Source organism: Pangasianodon hypophthalmus, chromosome 20 (genome assembly GCF_027358585.1).
Source record: "Pangasianodon hypophthalmus isolate fPanHyp1 chromosome 20, fPanHyp1.pri, whole genome shotgun sequence".
Lineage (NCBI taxonomy): Eukaryota > Metazoa > Chordata > Actinopteri > Siluriformes > Pangasiidae > Pangasianodon > Pangasianodon hypophthalmus.
Genome location: NC_069729.1, coordinates 17,084,862 through 17,102,563, shown reverse-complemented (window position 1 = coordinate 17,102,563; position 17,702 = coordinate 17,084,862). Strand labels below are relative to the sequence as shown.

General features: G+C 36.2%; 3 protein-coding genes and 1 long non-coding RNA gene across 5 annotated transcripts; 2 read left to right on the top strand and 2 right to left on the bottom strand.

Annotated features, from left to right (window-relative positions):
- Nucleotides 1-1,747: 1,747 nt before the first annotated feature.
- LOC113538080 (aerolysin-like protein) lies at nt 1,748-3,054 on the top strand. The gene has a single exon (XM_026932906.3). It carries the CDS (start codon nt 1,763-1,765, stop codon nt 2,714-2,716), a length of 954 nt encoding a protein of 317 aa, XP_026788707.2. The 5' UTR covers nt 1,748-1,762; the 3' UTR covers nt 2,717-3,054.
- A 2,410-nt stretch (nt 3,055-5,464) lies between these two features.
- On the bottom strand, nt 5,465-8,946 carry LOC113537879 (aerolysin-like protein). Its single transcript, XM_026932559.3, has 2 exons — nt 8,258-8,946; nt 5,465-6,728 (listed from the first exon to the last, which is right to left on the bottom strand). The coding sequence occupies exon 2, from the start codon at nt 6,705-6,707 to the stop codon at nt 5,754-5,756; it is 954 nt and encodes a 317-aa protein (XP_026788360.1). The 5' UTR covers nt 6,708-6,728; nt 8,258-8,946; the 3' UTR covers nt 5,465-5,753.
- On the top strand, nt 7,017-9,639 carry LOC117599883 (uncharacterized). The gene is made up of 2 exons (XR_004580188.2): nt 7,017-7,252; nt 9,021-9,639. It is a non-coding gene; the product is annotated as an uncharacterized LOC117599883 (long non-coding RNA).
- Nucleotides 9,640-11,742: 2,103 nt separating this feature from the next.
- Nucleotides 11,743-14,123, bottom strand: LOC113538050 (aerolysin-like protein). 2 transcript variants are annotated; one of them, XM_034314379.2, is made up of 2 exons: nt 14,001-14,073; nt 11,743-13,203 (listed from the first exon to the last, which is right to left on the bottom strand). In XM_034314379.2, exon 2 carries the CDS (start codon nt 13,180-13,182, stop codon nt 12,205-12,207), a length of 978 nt encoding a protein of 325 aa, XP_034170270.1. In that variant the 5' UTR covers nt 13,183-13,203; nt 14,001-14,073; the 3' UTR covers nt 11,743-12,204. The 2 variants fall into 2 exon arrangements, with proteins under 2 accessions (XP_034170270.1, XP_026788674.2); XM_026932873.3 differs by having other exon boundaries at nt 11,744-13,203; nt 14,005-14,123.
- Between the last annotated feature and the right edge of the window lie 3,579 nt (nt 14,124-17,702).

Sequence of the window (17,702 nt, the reverse complement as noted above, 5' to 3'; positions counted from 1 at the left end):
TGGTTTTGTCTAGTCTTGTTTTTTCTTAGGAAATTAGATTGAGAATAAAGATATCTTGACTAATGTAAAGACTGATTAGCTCAACATTCCCTTGTTCTGACACCTGTGTCTGAACTTGTGCTTGTAGCAGCCCATCTCTCTTTGTGTCTTGCAATTTTGAGAGATAATGTACACAGTAGAAGCATATGCATCCACCAAACACTGAATGTCCATGCTTGCATTCCAGCAGTGCAAAAAAGTTAGTTATATTTATTCACCCACACATGGCTGTCTCATCAGATCAATGCTCTTTTTCCTTGTCATTATTATGTAAGTCAGTACCAGATGAAGCAAATATAGCTTCAAAGTTTGCCTCATTTTCCAGTAAAGCGCTGCATGTGTTTTCATGACGGCTTCTGCAATCTGCATTTTTTTTTTTTTTTTTTATTGTAATGCTATTTTAGGGATGTAGTCAAATACAAACTTGTCTTGTGTTTTTTTCTTAGGAATTTAGTGTGTCAGCCTAAAAGAGGCAATTACTAGTTGTATTATACACTTTCCCAAAAGCACTTTTCCAAAATCAGAATAATCCCCAGTTTTGTTTGATCTGCCTCAGTCTGACATTAATGTATGTAGGAGTTCAGTTTCATTAATAAGTAGTATTTGTAGATTTCCCAAGCTCATAATTATTAACAAAGATTTCTATTGTTGCAGCATAGATAACATAGGCACTGATACCAGTTGGAGCTGTTAATAATACATTTGAGTAAAAGTTTGATATGTTGCTATGCAATGTTAATATTCAGCATGTAGAAGTGAGGAATTCAACTCCACCCACACTGGTATAAATAAGGGAGTATGCACCTTCTGTCTTATCCATTACATTTGCATCCTTTAAGGAAGATATTTCTTGCTACCTGCTTCTGACAACTTCCTTGTAAGTGTGGCTACTATTCTTGATCAAATTATATGTTACTGAATTTAAGATTTGGAATTATTATTTTTGCAATATTTACAGCAGGGATAGAGATTATAGATGTTATTATATGCATTAATGGTTTGCATGAAGGTTCCCTTAAATAACATTATTGAAATGTGAACAAAAACATAATCAAAAACTAACATAATAAGTAAATATAATTTGTATTATTTGAGAGGTTTTTTCGGGGTTAGTTTTTAATAAAATACACCTGCTTTTTTTTAATTTACTTCCATGACTAAAAATAAGTTTACATGAATTAGCAAAAATTTAATTACAACATGTTCCTAAAATTTTTTAACTGAGCTCTGGTCTCAGGTTTAAATACTGAACCTTGCTTCAGCCTCAGTTCTGAATTTTGCCAGTTAACTGTTCATTATGGGCTAAATTCTACTCACTGATAGTATAAATATTGGTCACTAAACATTAGTTAGTACAAGTGTTAGATATTATGTCAATAGAACTGTAATGTATTAAATAATATCTGTTAAAAGAACCTTAATGTAAAACATTACCCTATATATATATATTAATGTATGGCTGACTACAGTAATAGAGTATGCACTGGCCATTAGGATGTATAAATTCATCTAAAAATATATGTTGAATATTTCTTGATAATGCTTTATGAGCTCAATCAACAAGTATTATTGGCAGGAGCTCAATACATATTTCACGTATTTCAATATTTCATTTGTAAGCAATGAGGAAACTTGCCTCTTTCTCAGAATATGTATTTTCATTTTAACATATTAAACCTAAATATGTGTTTGTCTTTTTAAGGTACACATTAAGTGCAAAATCATGTCATACCTGGCAGGCATCCTTGTAATTGGTGGACAAGGAGGAAATCCTTTTAATTTTAATGGTACTGGAAATGGAGCCACCTTGAGAAAGATCTGGGTGTGGGCCGGTGGCTGGCAGATAAAAGCCGTCAAGGTTTGGCTTACTGATGGCCAGTCCCAGGAGTTTGGTAATCCTGCTGGGAGCTTTTCAGAATTTACATTTGAGGATGGAGAGCATTTCACTTCCCTTTCACTTTGGGGAAATGGAGCTGGAACACGTCTGGGTGCCATCAAATTCAAGACAAATCGCTCCCGGGAGTTCTTTGCACACATGACAGACTGGGGGCTGAAAACAGAATATCCAGTTGATGTGGGTTCTGGGATCTGCATGGGAATCACAGGACGTGCTGGTGCAGATATTGATAGCTTAGGCTTCATTTTCATTAACACCATCAGGTCTACTCAGCTAACAGATGTTCAATATCCCACACTTCATGATGTGATACCCAATGTGGCTGTTGAGGAAATCAAATCCATGACATACCATAATAATTCTACTGAAACTCAAGAATATCGAATTGAAACCTCCAAAAAAATCACCAAAAAGTCATCCTGGTCTGTAACCAACAAGCTTGAATTCACATTTAGCATGGAAGTGAAGGCAGGAATTCCTGAGGTTGTGGAAGTATCAAGTGGATTCAGTTTCACAGTGGGAAGTGAGAGCTCATATGGTTTGGAGAACACTGAGGAGAAAACTGAGCTGTTGTCATTTCCTGTCAAAGTCCCTCCAGGGAAGACCGTGGATGTGGACATTACAATTGGCCGGGCTATAGTTGATCTCCCCTACACTGGCACAGTCCAGATTACCTGCTATAATGACAGTGTGCTGGAGTTTAAAACCAGTGGAACCTACAAAGGCCTCACTTACACTGATGCAAAAGTAGTTGTGAATGAATCAGCAAAAAGCCTGTAAATTCTACATCTACAGAAAGAGCTTGTTGCAGACGCACATGTTTATTTGGTAAAATATTTTTTAAGAAACATTCTGAGAAATGAATACAACAAATCTTAGTTATTGTAGATTTAGTATAATTGTAGCTTGCTTTAAACAAATTTTATTTTTTATTATTACTGTTTAAATTGTTAATTTACTGCTATGGAGATGATTCTTCTGCTTCTTTTTAATCTTAAAATCTCTAATGATTTCAATTAATTAAACTGTTCTCTCTGTCTGATTTTGAATAAAAACATCCTATCACTTTTTTGGCAGCCAGCATGTGCCAAAATGTGTGAGACCTCATTAGTTTTCATTACCAGTTTCCACCCTTAGAACAAATACTGCAGCAGACACTCCCCCACTCACATAGGTTTTTACATCCCTAAAGGTTCATCTAGTGTTCTTTATAGTACACTGAGCTGTATACTGAATTAAATTCTCATTCCACTGGAAAATAAAATAGGAGAATGTCTGTCATATTTTAGACAGTGAATCCATTCAACTGTGTAAATCTCTAGAACCTCCAGTTATAGATAAGACATAGTATAATTACATTTAACATCTGTACCCTCTTTTTTCCAAAATTCCAGAGCCAGTCCTTGAAGATCTGCTCACTCCCTATACATACAAATGTAACTAAAATTGTAATACATTTTAGTGGAGAGAGCTCAAAGAAGAACTCAAACAGAGCTCAAAGAATGGAAATAAATGGCACTGACTGGCTAAATTACTTAATTAAACAAGTAAGCTTGACTTATTTATGGCTACAGTGAAAGTTATGTTTAATTAATACTCTAATTAAATGTGAAACATCACTGAACCACCAGTTAACATTACTCTGAACCATTAACTCTGTGCTGTGAAGACTGCAGTTTGGCTTATTTATGGGTTTGACTAAGACTAGCTGGATGGATCAGTGACCCAGAGCTGCCGACAGATGCATCACAAGGATAAGAGAGAAATGAAATACTTATAATACTGCTTACAGTAGAACAAGACATTGCTTTGCTACAGAACTGTCAAGAACTTCTTATGTCTTTTGGAAATTGCGTGCAAGTTTATGAGGCTTAACAGTCATGTCCAAAAGTGTCAATCACCTCATCAACCACGCCCTTTTTTAATCACCAAATAGCTCCTAGAAAAATATTAAGGTCAGCTGAACTTGAAAATGACAATGACAGAATCACTTGCCTGAAAAGTGTCTGCTACAATTATAGTATTCACACCCCTTGAACTTTTCAACATTTTTAGTGTAAACTGCAATTACATTTGACTAATTATGTTACTGGTTGCACAAGAACTAATTTAGATGTTACAGACCAGCAATACACTTGCAATCACAATTTTTCATGTTGTATATGTTGCAAATAATTTTGCAATCTATATTTAGTATTTCCCATCAAAATGATAAACATAAGGAACATTTTAACTCAATATATAGATCAGTGTACTTAAAAAAAAACACTGATCAAATGTTTAAAGTGACAGGTAAATATTAATAAATGCAGTAAACAGTCATGCTTAGAAATCACTGTTAATATTTAGGCATGTTGGGTCAACTGCAGGGTCAATTGCATATCAAGGAGCTCCGACGCCCACTCCCAGCCCAAAATCAAACACACACTCTGTTGTCTGATGTTCTGTAGTCTGATGAATTTGAATATTAATTTTTTATCAAGTACCAAGAAAGAGTTATCCATTAAATCTCTCTGTACATACTTTTAAAAAAAAAAAAAACGTACAGAATATTACGTAACAATTGTCATTAGACAAAAGACTAATGATGTCTCACACAGATACTTTAGCAAATGGCGTCTGCCAAAATAGCCTCATAATTTTCCAATTCACATTCACTTACAATTGAGGAGCATCCACATTGTGTGCTGTAAATTTTCCCACAGTAAATGAGATGTTTACCAAAGCTGCTACAGAACATGCTTTGAAATACGACTTTGAACACAATAAAGAGTTTGAATATGAGTAGGCTGAATTACTAAATTTTATTGATTTCAATTTTGAAAAGAAGCACAAGAATTGTCCCCATAACAGTAAATTAACATGTGCAAAGGTAAAAAGCTAAAAGCAAACTAAATAAAAAAAATCAAATGAGATTTGTTCATCTTACATTTTTCAGAATATTTTGCCAATCAAAAAATGTGATTCTTCATCACTTGTACAATAGTAGGAAAAAATAACAAAGAATCATTATGATCAACATTATGAAAAGCCAGTAATCAAATCTAATTATTTACACCAAGATAAAATCAAACATAGTCATCACAGACGAAAAGAAAAAACCTGAAGAAGGTGAATTAATTAGATTTATTATATTTTACCTTTAAAACATAAATGAATTTTTAATTGACTTCACTCTCAGCAAGCTTTTTATGAATGGGGAGTGAGCAGATCTTCAAGGACTGGCTCTGGAATTTTGGAAAAAAGAGGGTACAGATGTTAAATGTAATTATACTATGTCTTATCTATAACTGGAGGTTCTAGAGATTTACACAGTTGAATGGATTCACTGTCTAAAATATGACAGACATTCATCTATTTTATTTTCCAGTGGAATGAGAATTTAATTCAGTATACAGCTCAGTGTACTATAAAGAACACTAGATGAACCTTTAGGGATGTAAAAACCTATGTGAGTGGGGGAGTGTCTGCTGCAGTATTTGTTCTAAGGGTGGAAACTGGTAATGAAAACTAATGAGGTCTCACACATTAGTGATAGGATGTTTTTATTCAAAATCAGACAGAGAGAACAGTTTAATTAATTGAAATCATTAGAGATTTTAAGATTAAAAAGAAGCAAAAGAATCATCTCCATAGCAGTAAATTAACAATTTAAACAGTAATAATAAAAAATAAAATTTGTTTAAAGCAAGCTACAATTATACTAAATCTACAAAAACTGAGATTTGTTGTATTCATTTCTCAGAATGTTTCTTAAAAAATATTTTACCAAATAAACATGTGCGTCTGCAACAAGCTCTTTCTGTAGATGTAGAATTTACAGGCTTTTTGCTGAGTCATTCACAACTATTTTTGCTTTGGTGTAAGTGACCCCTTTGTAGGTTCCACTGGTTTTAAACTCCAGCACACTGTTATTATAGCAGGTAATCTGGACTGTGCCAGTGTAGGGGAGATCAACTATAGCCCGGCCAATTGTAATGTCCGCATCCACGGTTTTCCCTGGAGGGACTTTGATAGGAAACGAGAACTTCTCAGTTTTCTCCTCAGTGAAGTCTAAAGTAAAGGTGTCCTCACTTCCCACTTTGAAGCCAAAACCAGTTGATATTTCAGCAACCTCAGGAATTCCTGCCTTCACTTCCATGCTAAATGTGAATTCGAGCTTGTTGGTTACAGACCAGGAGGATCTTTTGATGATTTTTTTGGAGGTTTCTAATGTATAATTTAAAGTTTCAGTAGTATTATTTTGGTAGGACATAGATTTCATTTCTTCAACAGCCACATTGGGTATCACATCATGAAGTGTGGGATATTGAACATCTGTTAGCTGAGTAGACCTGATGGTGTTAATGAAAATGAAGCCTAAGCAATCAATATCTGCACCAGCATGTCCTGTGATTCCCATGCAGATCCCAGAACCCACATCAACTGGATATTCTGTTTTCAGCCCCCAGCTTGTCATGTGTGCAAAGAACTCTCGGGAGCGATTTGTCTTGAATTTGATGGCACCCAGACGTGTTCCAGCTCCATTTCCCCAAAGTGAAAGGGAGGTGAAATGCTCTCCATCTTCAAATATAAATTCTGAAAAGCTCCCAGCAGGTTCTCCAAACTCCTGGGACTGGCCATCAGTAAGCCAAACCTTGATGGCTTTTATCTGCCAGCCACCGGCCCACACCCAGATCTTTCTCAATGTGGCTCCATTTCCAGTACTATTAAAATCAAAGGCCTTTCCTCCTCTCCCACCAATTACAAGGATGGCTGCCAAGTATGACATGATCTTGCTCTTAATATGTACCTTAAAAAAGGCAAACAAATACATTAGGTTTAATTAGGTTTAAAAATGAAATATCAGAAACATATACTGAGCTTCTGTCTATGTTATTTGCTGATTAAGCTGATAAAGCGTTGTCAACAAATTATCACCATGTATTTGTAGATGAATTTATCCATGCTTATAGCCAGTGCATACTCTGTGATTAAAACCAGTCTAATATAATCTAATATAATATTGTAACGTGTCACTGTGCTTGCATCTTGCTCTTTTTTCCACTCTTTGTTTGTTCTTCTGTCTCTGGCTGTCCTACTATAGGTGGATCCCTGTGGCAATCACCATTAACTGGTTGATGGGACTTGACCAATGAGAAGGCAGGAACCCGACCAAAAGAGGCGGAGTTTTCGGTTTAAAAGCAGTACACTGACACCATTATGGCTCATGGCTCACTGTTAGCTTGTTTGTTTGTTTGTTTGTTTTCTTTCTTTCTTTCTTTCTTTCCCTTCCACCCTTCCACCCTTACACTAGCTCCCTTGGTTTGAGAGCAGGTAAGTCTGTGTGTACCTACATCCCATCACATGAGTGCTTCACACTGGGTTAGAGGGTGGGTGCCACCCCTTGTATTTTCTGTTAACTTAGCCTAGTGTAGTTAGATAGTTTTTGTTTTTGACATTCAGGTTAGCTACTTTTAAATACAACCTAGTGTAGTCTTATTTTATATTTATTCCTTATGCACTGTTCATGTTCTCTGTCCTTGGTGAGACTAGTTTCCCTGTTGTCCTGGTTTGATGGTTGTCCTGAACTCCCTGTCTGTAAAGCCCAGTCTTTTTTTTGTGTATGGTAGAAATAAAGGCTCCAACCCTACCTCCAACCTCCCACCCTACTCGTGTCTACAATCACTACTATCGTCCGGCCAATCTCTGAATATGCCCAAATTTTTCCGGTGTAAATAGTAACATAGCTTTTGGACTCAAGTCTCTGACTCTGAATACAGGCCTTACTTAACAGGTTACTTAACCTAATATTACTTCAGATTTATTAATGGTGAAGTTCATGGCTTGTTAATGTTAACTAATGCTGTAAGAAATGACATAATTGGGCATGCTGTTACAGGAAATTAAGTGTGTGGTGTGATGCAGCCTGACACTTGCAGTCACCTGCACAACAGCAATTTATTTCTTAAAGAATGACCTATCCTCCGACTTGTGCTATATATATATATATATACTATATATATATATATATATATATATATATATATATATATATATATATATATATATATATATATATATATATATATATATATATATATATATATATATATATATATATATATATATATATATATATATATATATATATATATATATATATATATATATATATATTAGTTAAATTAACCTTAATATGAAGCATTACCATATACAGTAACAGCAAGATTAGCTGTTAATTATGTAACTTACCAATCCTCCAGCACTTCTGGAAATAACATTACAAAGCTTAAGTTTAATAACCTACATCATCTGATCAAGAATAACGGGCATACTTACAAGAAAGTTGTTGGAAGCAGGGAGCAAGAAATCCCTTCCTTACAAGATGTTTTGTGAAGGATCAAATTTTTAATGGATAAGCGGAAGCTGCCACCTCAAATTTATACTAGTTATTGAAGGTGGTGCTGGTTCTTGCCTCACACTTTCTTAGAAAGTGTGTGTGTGGAAATGCATCTCAGGAAACGCATTTCAAACTTTGCGGTCATATTTGGCTTGTTTACCAGAAAAATATGGGAAGTGAAATCAGCAGGTTAGTGACAAAGGTCAGTGCTTAAATGTCAAATGTCTATGCTTAGGTTGTTTAAATGCCTTAAACAACCTAATGTTAATTTTATTATTCTAATGACTTCCTTTAGGACTAATTGAAAGATGTTTCTCTGTTATAATAACAATAACTAATTGATATTACAAATAAGGAATGGGGTAAGTAATTTATTTCAAATAAAAGCACAAGATGCTTGTAATTTGTGGGTTTAAATGGATATTTCTCTATGTATTCTGTCCTGTTTTAGGAATATATTTATCTCTCTCCTCTCTCTGCTAAATAAGAGATTTTGCCTTGTCATTAATGTCATGAATAGACCAAAGTGAAGTATGCAAAACTTGACTGACCTCATTAAACTACTACAAAAAAATCATAAACAGCAGCTCTGTGGGTGAAAGCAACCTGTTAATGATAGAGGTGATAGAAGAGCCAAACTTGTACAAGCCTGCAAAGGCCACAATAACTCAATTAACTGCTCTGTACCTCTGTTGTGAGTAGAAAAGCATCTCAGGAAACGCATTTCAAACTTTGAGGCAGATGGGCTACAGCAGCGAAAGACCCGGTCCTGTCAGCCAAGAACAGGAATCTGAGGCTACAGTGGGCACATGATCACCAAAATGGGACAGATTTGGAAAAACATCACCTGGTCTGCTGAATCACAATTTCTGCTGCAACATGCAGATGCTAGGGTCAAAATATGGTGTCAAGTATGAACCCATGGACCCAACCTGCCTTGTCACAACAGTTTAGGCTGGTGGTGCTGGTGTAATGGTGTGAGGAATGTTTTTTGGCACACATTGGGCCTCTTAATTCCAATCGAGCATTGTTTGAATGCTGTCTGAAGTCATCTTAAAGTGGTTCCATGACCATTGCAGTGTGTCCAGTGTACTTCAATTGTGCTGTATTAATTCTTCATTATAGTATTAATGTGTGTATTTGTGGAACTTAGGGTGTCGATTTAAAGTGCTACCAAAATAAGTTTTTAAGGGACTGTTGCCAGTTCTTGAGGAAATCCTAGTTCAGACATGTTACCTTTGGCATGCTATTATCTAAAATCTGTTTAATTCATGAAATTTAATATCTGCTTGACTATTAATAAATTTATTGGTAACTGTGACAGTTTACCAGTGGCAGTTTGTGAAATTTATCTGACTGACCATATTTTTCTGGGTGGGGGACTTTCTTAGGAAACCGAGCATGTAACTTCTCTTATTCATAAAATATGCATGACTAAAGTTCCTGACAGGTTCCTAGTCTCATTGTAAGTCATTGTGGCTTAAGATTAAATGTGATAAAATTTACAGTAAGAATGTAGAAAAAACAAAGTATTTACATACAAAAACCTAATAGGCACATTTTCAAACTAATTATTGGTGTTTCTGTACCCTGCATAAGGCATAATGTATTATCAGGCTATGGTTTCAAACATGAAAATAAGAAATACAGCACTTTATATGAAATAGAAATAAATACTTGTTGGATTTCGACAGACTTAAACATGTAAGTTACATAGAAGTTAAAATGAACAGCTGCTGATAGTCATACAGATTATGACTGTCATTTTACCCACATTTGTTAAATGTATGCCACTTGAAAGTTCATGGATTGCAACTGCATTGACCGAAAGATGAGGGGACAAAAATGGCAGGCTACCATGCCAAAGTACTGTAGAATCTTTCCACATTTGTAAAGCAAGTGGGTTGTACAAAGACATCTATGTCCATGAGCCTTCGTATTATGTGACCACAAAATCAGACAATAAACTCACAAAAAGATGCTGATTATCTAGTTAGATACTGTGGCTGTATGTCCTATATTTGTTGATTTGCAATGCAAAAGTGTACTACTTGAGCAGGAGGTTAACCAAAACTAGCTTTACAAAACTTGCAATCTGAAAATGTAGATTTTGCTATAAACATAACTTCTTGCTGTGTGTATTTAGAATCTTTTGGCTACATGGGAGAATATTGAGAGACATCGAGAGATCGGTCAAACTACTGCTGCTGCAAATTACAGCTGATCACTGTATTAATTTTTTTTATCATTAGCCCAGTGATTAATTTATGAGGAACATATTATCTGGGTTTTAATAAAATTAATTAAATGAATAAAGTCACTAGAGGCAGAGAGCAGAAATAGACTCTGAATTTATTCTCGCTGCTAACGCTCTCTATGCATAGATGCCATCATATGCGGAGGACAAGAAGCAGAACTTTTTTTGCAAGCATGCTAGTGTTATTTGGCTAGCTTGCTAGTATTGGCTTTGTGCTGTCTTCTGATCATGCAGAATGAACACAATTAAACTAATTAAATTAATAAGGTCACTGAAATACAAACTCTGTAGGGTGAGCCCTTGTTTCTGACAGTGGTCAAAGGACTGTGTGTTCTGAAGGCCTATAATCAGCTGTTTCTATCAGGAAAAACAAACTGTCTGAACTTTGGGCTGTAGGCAGCATGGATTTGCACACAAAGCTTCATCAGCATGTTCCACTAATGAGGTCACTGGTCTTTCTACCAGCTAATCATGTCACAACCCATTCACTCACTTGGACAGATGTAATAAAAAAAATGAGGCATTTGAAGTTGTGTTGTGTGGAGAATCCACATTTAGTTTTGCCAAGGCTTACTTAACACCACTCTTCAGCTTATTCAGTGCCAATGCTGTGCTGTACTCTCACATTACACTCTGAAAACTTAAGCTTAGAGGATGAGACGGAACTATCAAAAGTACATCAGGGTCTGTCTCTGTATGTGTTGCAGCTGTACTAAACTCTTCTTAGCTTTGCATTTCATTGAACTGTTGTTACTATTGCTGTTGAACTATTGTTGCTAGCAGATTTTGGTCCATGCCCTCTGCCAGCTATTCAACTCTTTCCATACATTAAAGCCATTCAGTTTTTCTCCTTCATGGGGCAAGAGTTATCCATGTAGAACTCTTGTTTCAAAATAAAGTATGTTGTGCTAACAAATTTTATGAAAAAATGTCTAATCTGCTCTGCTGTAAGATTTTTCTGCAAATGCTGTCTGACTAAAAAGCAGCCTGTTATAAACCAGATTTAACTGAGGAGTGTCCATATACAGTATGGTCCTGTAAGTTTCCCTCACCACCAAATGAAATATCTGCAAAGCTGCTTCTCAGACAAAAAGGAACATGCTTTGGTATGTATGACTTTGTACAAACTTTGTGTGTTTGAACACTACTAGGTTGAATAACAAATTTTTATTGTTTGAAATCATTACAGAGGAAAAAGCAGAAGAATCATATTCATAGCAGTAAATTAACATGAAAATTAATAATCAAATAATCAAAAATTGTCTAAACCAAGCTATAGTTAAACTAAATCTTAAAAAAAAAAAAAAATTCTACCTACAAACATGAGATTTGTTCAATTTATTTTTCAGAATCCTTTTCAAAGAATGTTTTACCAATCATAAAATGTAGGTCTGCACTACTTGAACACTAGCAGGGTTAATCGAGTCATTTTATTGATTGATTTACAGATTTAAAAAAAAAAAAAAAAAAAAGCACCAACAAAAACATTAGGAAAAGCTAATAATCAAGTTATTTAAAACAAGCTAAAATGAACATGAATATCATAAAAGAAAAAACAATTATTAAACTGTTTAGCAATTATTTAATGTGATTCATTATGTATTTCACTTTTGAAATAAGTTTTGCAAATCAATTCACACCCTCTGGACCCTCAGCGAGCTTTTTTACCGATTCATTCACAACCACTTTTCCACCAGTGTAAGTGAGGCCTTTGTAGGTTCCACTGGTTTTAAACTCCAGCACACTGTTATTATAGCAGGTAATCTTGACTATGCCAGTGTAGGGGAGATCAACTATAGCCCGGCCAATTGTAATGTCCACATCCACGGTCTTCCCTGGAGGGACTTTGACAGGAAATGACAACAGCTCCATTTTCTCCTCAGTGTTCTCCAAACCATATGAGCTCTCACTTCCCACTTTGAAGCCAAAACCAGTTGATACTTCCACAACCTCAGGAATTCCTGCCTTCACCTCCATGCTAAATGTGAACTCAAGGTTGTTGGAAACAGACCAGGATGACTTTTTGGTGATTTTTTTGGAGGTTTCAATTCGATATTCTTGAGTTTCAGTAGAATTATTATGGTATGTCATGGATTTGATTTCCTCAACAGCCACATTGGGTATCACATCATGAAGTGTGGGATACTGAACATTTGTTAGCACAGTAGACTTGACAGTGTTGATGAAAATGAAGCCTAAGCAATCAACATCATCAGCTGCACGTCCTGTGATTCCCATGCAGATCCCAGAACCCACATCAACTGGATATTCTGTTTTCAGCCCCCAGTCTGTCATGTGTGCAAAGAACTCCCGGGAGCGATTTGTCTTGAATTTGATGGCACCCAGACGTGTTCCAGCTCCATTTCCCCAAAGTGAAAGGGAGGTGAAATGCTCTCCATCCTCAAATGTAAATTCTGAAAACTTCCCTCCAGGTTGACCAACCTCCCTGGACTGGCCATCAGTAAGCCAAACCTTGACGGCTTTTATCTGCCAGCCACCGGCCCACACCCAGATCTTTCTCAATGTAGCTCCATTTCCAGTACCATTAAAATTAAAAGGATTTCCTCCTTGTCCACCAATTATAAGGATGTCTGCCAGGTATGACATGTTCTTACTTTTAATGTGAACCTAAAATTGAAAAAAAAAAAATTATATTGCATTTCATTGATGTAGGGTGTATACATGGATGTATATGTGAAGAATAATAAGAAAGAGCAGAAATAAGTATGAATATGTTTCTGCTCACTGGGTTGTTTAACAGCTGTTTATATTTAGTCAAGTCAGTTTTGTTCTGTCCACCTACAAATATCTGAACATTATGTACTAGCACATGCTGTACTTGGGTGCATACACACACACATTATGAAAAACAGAAGGATTTCCATTGCTATATTACAACACATATCATCCTTCTCAAAGATAGAGTATATAGAAATAAAACATTTTACACATTTAGACTTCCCTTTAAGTGTTGCATGAACACACAGTGACTCTTATCAAATCTATTTCTTAGTGTTAGCTAACAAATAACTCTGGCAACTCTGATAAAAGATAACTGCTATTTCCTCGATTGTGACACCAAATGCATCAATTGCAGCGGCGATACACAAGGGTGAAGCCTAACACGTGTTTCCTCCAAAGAAACATGAAGCCATCCAACTGCAGCTTTTCAGACTGGTGCTCATGCTGCATCACAGGTCAGCGTGACACCCTCAGTGTTATGGCTATTCACCCCCTTCTGCATGCATGAGCTCACAGATGAACACAACTGACTGTCACTTTGATTGACAGGGGAGAGAGAAGATGACACCCCTCCCACCCAGAGACCACGGTCAATTTGTCTCTCTTGAACTCCCGGCCACAGATGGCTATGGCATCGTCGGGATTCAAACACGTGAGTTTGAGTATGACAAAATTTGGTATACTTACGAGAAAATTGTCAGCAGCAGGTAACAAAATTGTTAAAGATGCTTCCTGTTAAATGCAGGCTTTATGCATAAAGCATAAGCTGAGTACTCTGCTATTTATAGTAGGTACAGAGGGTGGTGTCTAAGTTTATCAATCCTCTTCTCAGACAAAGTTGATATGAGAAGAAGGTCAATATTTATTTTTGAGATTAAGATAACTAATTGCATTTTATCTACAGTCAGTATGGAGGGTGGTGTCTACTATTAACTGCAGATAAAGAAAGTATGTTGAACAAAATCCCATTTTTCTGTGTCTCTTTAAGTGTTATTTCCCAAATTGTGAAAAGAGTTGAAATCAAATACAGTGCTCTCAATGCTTGAAATGATAGCAAAATAAAAATATATAGCTGCAAGCAGCAATTAAGAGGGCAAAGTGCTTTTTTTCCCCATCATTTAGCAATGGAGGAAGACCTGTTTTTATTGACTTTGCCATCAAATTCATTTGTGCATTATGGACGAACTGTCCCTCATATCAAAAATCCAAGAAACACGTTTTGTTCAGGTTCATCTCATTTGTAGGAAAGGAAGCCAAAAAAAAAAATTTGTTAAAACTCAAAATGGCTGACTTTGGCAAATTCATTACATTCATTCATTCTTTCAGTAGTTGAAAGAAACAGAAGACAGAAAGAAAAATCATGATTTAATATCGAAAGTTATGAGTTTTAAAAATGTGTGAATTATAGCACCGCCTAGATGTGAATTTAGACAGTACTAAAGTCCTGTAACATCCTGTCCTGGTCCTTGAGACAATTATGAAGTTTGTTCTGAAGACGCCTCAGTGTTTGGTGACTACCTTCAAATTCATCTGCACATTATAGATGAACCATCCTGCATATCAAAACTCAGAGAAACCAGTTTATGATGCTTATGATGCTCATGATTTCATGATGGTTGGACAAAATTTGTAGGAGAAGAAGTGGGCAAAAAATGGTACAAATCCCAATATGGCAGAAAATAACATCCTGGTAACCTATGTACATGGCATGAGCCAAAGAATCAGAATAAAGTGGAATTGCTTTTCTATGAAGTTGTGTTGAGGAGATATTATTTAAACCATATGTCCAAATTTGCACTGTTGTTGGCACTATAGACCTTGAGGGGCATACACCAAAATTGCTGTGTAGGTATCTGTGACTAGCCTCTATCACTATGCCAAATTTCATTAAAACAAAATAAATAAATAAATAAATAAATAAACCCTATGAAGCATTCTATGGGCTTCTATAGATGCTTCTTTGGAAATAAGAAGAAAACATACAATTACAATTGGGTGCCCACACTCCTTTTTGGGTAAAGCACCCAGACTGCCCCTAACTATATTTTCCTGTAACAGTGGGCACAAGGATTCACCCTAGAAGGGATGCCAGTCCATCACAGGGCACCATGCACACACTCCATCACACCCTCATTCACACCAATGGGCAATTTAGATTAGCCGATCTGCTTAGTGGAATGTTTTTGGACAGTGGGAGGAAACCAGAAAAGGCAGAAGAAACCCATATGAACTCAGGGAGAACATGCAATGCTCAGAGTAATCCGAGCTCTGGGTCGAACCAGGGACTCTGGAGGTGTGCGGTGACAATGCTATGCTCTGTGCCACAGTGCCACCCAGTGAGTAACTAAAAACGAAAATATTTCACTGGCATAATCTCATAGACTCTGACATGAAATAATCTTTAAAGACCCTTGTAATTGCACAAACAGACTTTACAAAGTTTAGGATATGTATACACTCCTTCCAAGATGGAATAAAGCTGTTTGCGTTCTTACGCCAAGTAGTTAATTATCTGTAGCTTCGCACACATCATGCGTACTGTTTGGTTTTCATAGATCTTTCACTGGTGTTCTAATTTTTTTAGGTCTTTCTCAGGGTGTGTCTTGGGATGTCTTTGTTCATTTGTTGTCTTAGTTTTTACTGTAGCTAGGTTTCACTAAGAATTCCAGCGTACTTGATTTATGAGTAGTAAAAACTTGAAGCATAGTCAGGGGTACTTTGTATAGTGTGTACATTGCCACACACTGATCTCTAAATAAATATTAGGCCAAGGTGTAATTAGTATTTCAACACCAATGACCAGGTTAATGGCATTTTTCTGAATAAAGCTGTCAAATATGGTTTCTCAGGCACCACACATTTTGTTCATGTATCTGTTCTTGTCTGTAGTGGCTGAAGTTTCTGGACATTGCCTAGCAACTGTTTGAAGCTGTTTTAGTTACAGCAAATACTGACTGTTGATTAAATGCTTTTTTTTTTATTCAAGCAGTTTTATTTTATTAGTGCTATAAGCAAAGGCTATGTTTTTCAGGTGCAAATGAACCTGGTGCAACTGGCGTATCGATTGTGAGTGAATGTACTGTTCAAACACATATTTAAAGCCGGATCTAGGAAGGGATTTGAATGGAAAATGATCTGGAAACATTGCAGTGAGACATGATTCCACAATCAATTTATATCCTTGTTTCAGTCTGTATTCGATCAAGCTTACAATGGGGAAGAAAGTCTGGGAAAATTGTTTTAATCCAGCATAAAATTGCGGTTACCTTTTCCTCTCTCCATCAGATGGAATAAACCAGGCTTATACAATGTTGTCCAGAAAAAGACTGTGAAGCTAGCCTTTAGGGATGTGCATATTAACGTAGCTGGACTGAACATGGCTTAAACCTGATTATTTGTTGAGGTAAGGAAAGCATTCAGGGAGGGATCTTACACAAACCCTCTGCCCATGCAGACTCATGCAGTTGGGCTTCACTCACCACCCTGGAGATGAACTAAGAGGTTCCTTGAACAGTGATACCAGCTAGAAGCCTGTTCTAAGCAGGCCACAGCAGTTTCCAGCACACCCTGGAATTAGAGAGCAAACCAATAAGTCCTGGCATTCACTTGTACAGTATATCAATGTTCCTGTTCACCAGACTGTGTCCTTCTTAGTTATTTGATCAGCCATACATAAAATCAAATCAGACTTCCATAGTTTCGAAATGCTAATTCTAATGCTAATTCAGCCCCTTTTTGTTCTGCTCTCAGGTTTATAACTGCTGAGTCTCCATTCATCCTTGTGTTACATACCAAAAGGTGGAATAGAAGTTGTCAACAGTATCAAAGAATTTCCTTACTTAAAATCAGAAAGTGAGATATGAGATGTTATGTTAAATGCACTTTTTTATGGATGTGGCTACACACTTTACAGTATGTACAGTGAACAGTGTCCAACATTAGTAGATACATAAAGTGACCAGTGGAAGATATGTCTGCTATCTTTATATAAGATGTCAAGGTTAACATTTGTCATTCTCCAGATAAGTCATATATATGTTATCTAACCCTGTCATATGCATCATAATCAATTGCCAAGGCAGCAACAGCACAGTGTTCTCTACGAAAAAGGAGTGTCTCTGCCTGCCTGTCTGTCTCACTCCTTACACAATGTTTATTGGTTGCTACTATAATATAATACATAAAGAGATTTAGATCCCTAATGAACAAGCCAGAGGTGATAGTGTCATGGAAAAACTCCCTGAGCTGACCTTGAGAGAGAATCTTGAGAGTGGGATTACAAATCTTTATGAATCGTTGCTCTTTTTTTATTATTAATGTAATATTTTATTGTACCAATATAATACATGGCGCATTTACTGCTGCATTATCTCATTGGAAACATT

Coding starts and splice junctions, on each gene's coding strand:
- LOC113537879 (XM_026932559.3), bottom strand. CDS start 6,707: ATGTCATACTTGGCAGCCATCCTTGTAATTGGTGGGAGAGGAGGAAAG.
- LOC113538080 (XM_026932906.3), top strand. CDS start 1,763: ATGTCATACCTGGCAGGCATCCTTGTAATTGGTGGACAAGGAGGAAAT.
- LOC113538050 (XM_026932873.3), bottom strand. CDS start 13,182: ATGTCATACCTGGCAGACATCCTTATAATTGGTGGACAAGGAGGAAAT.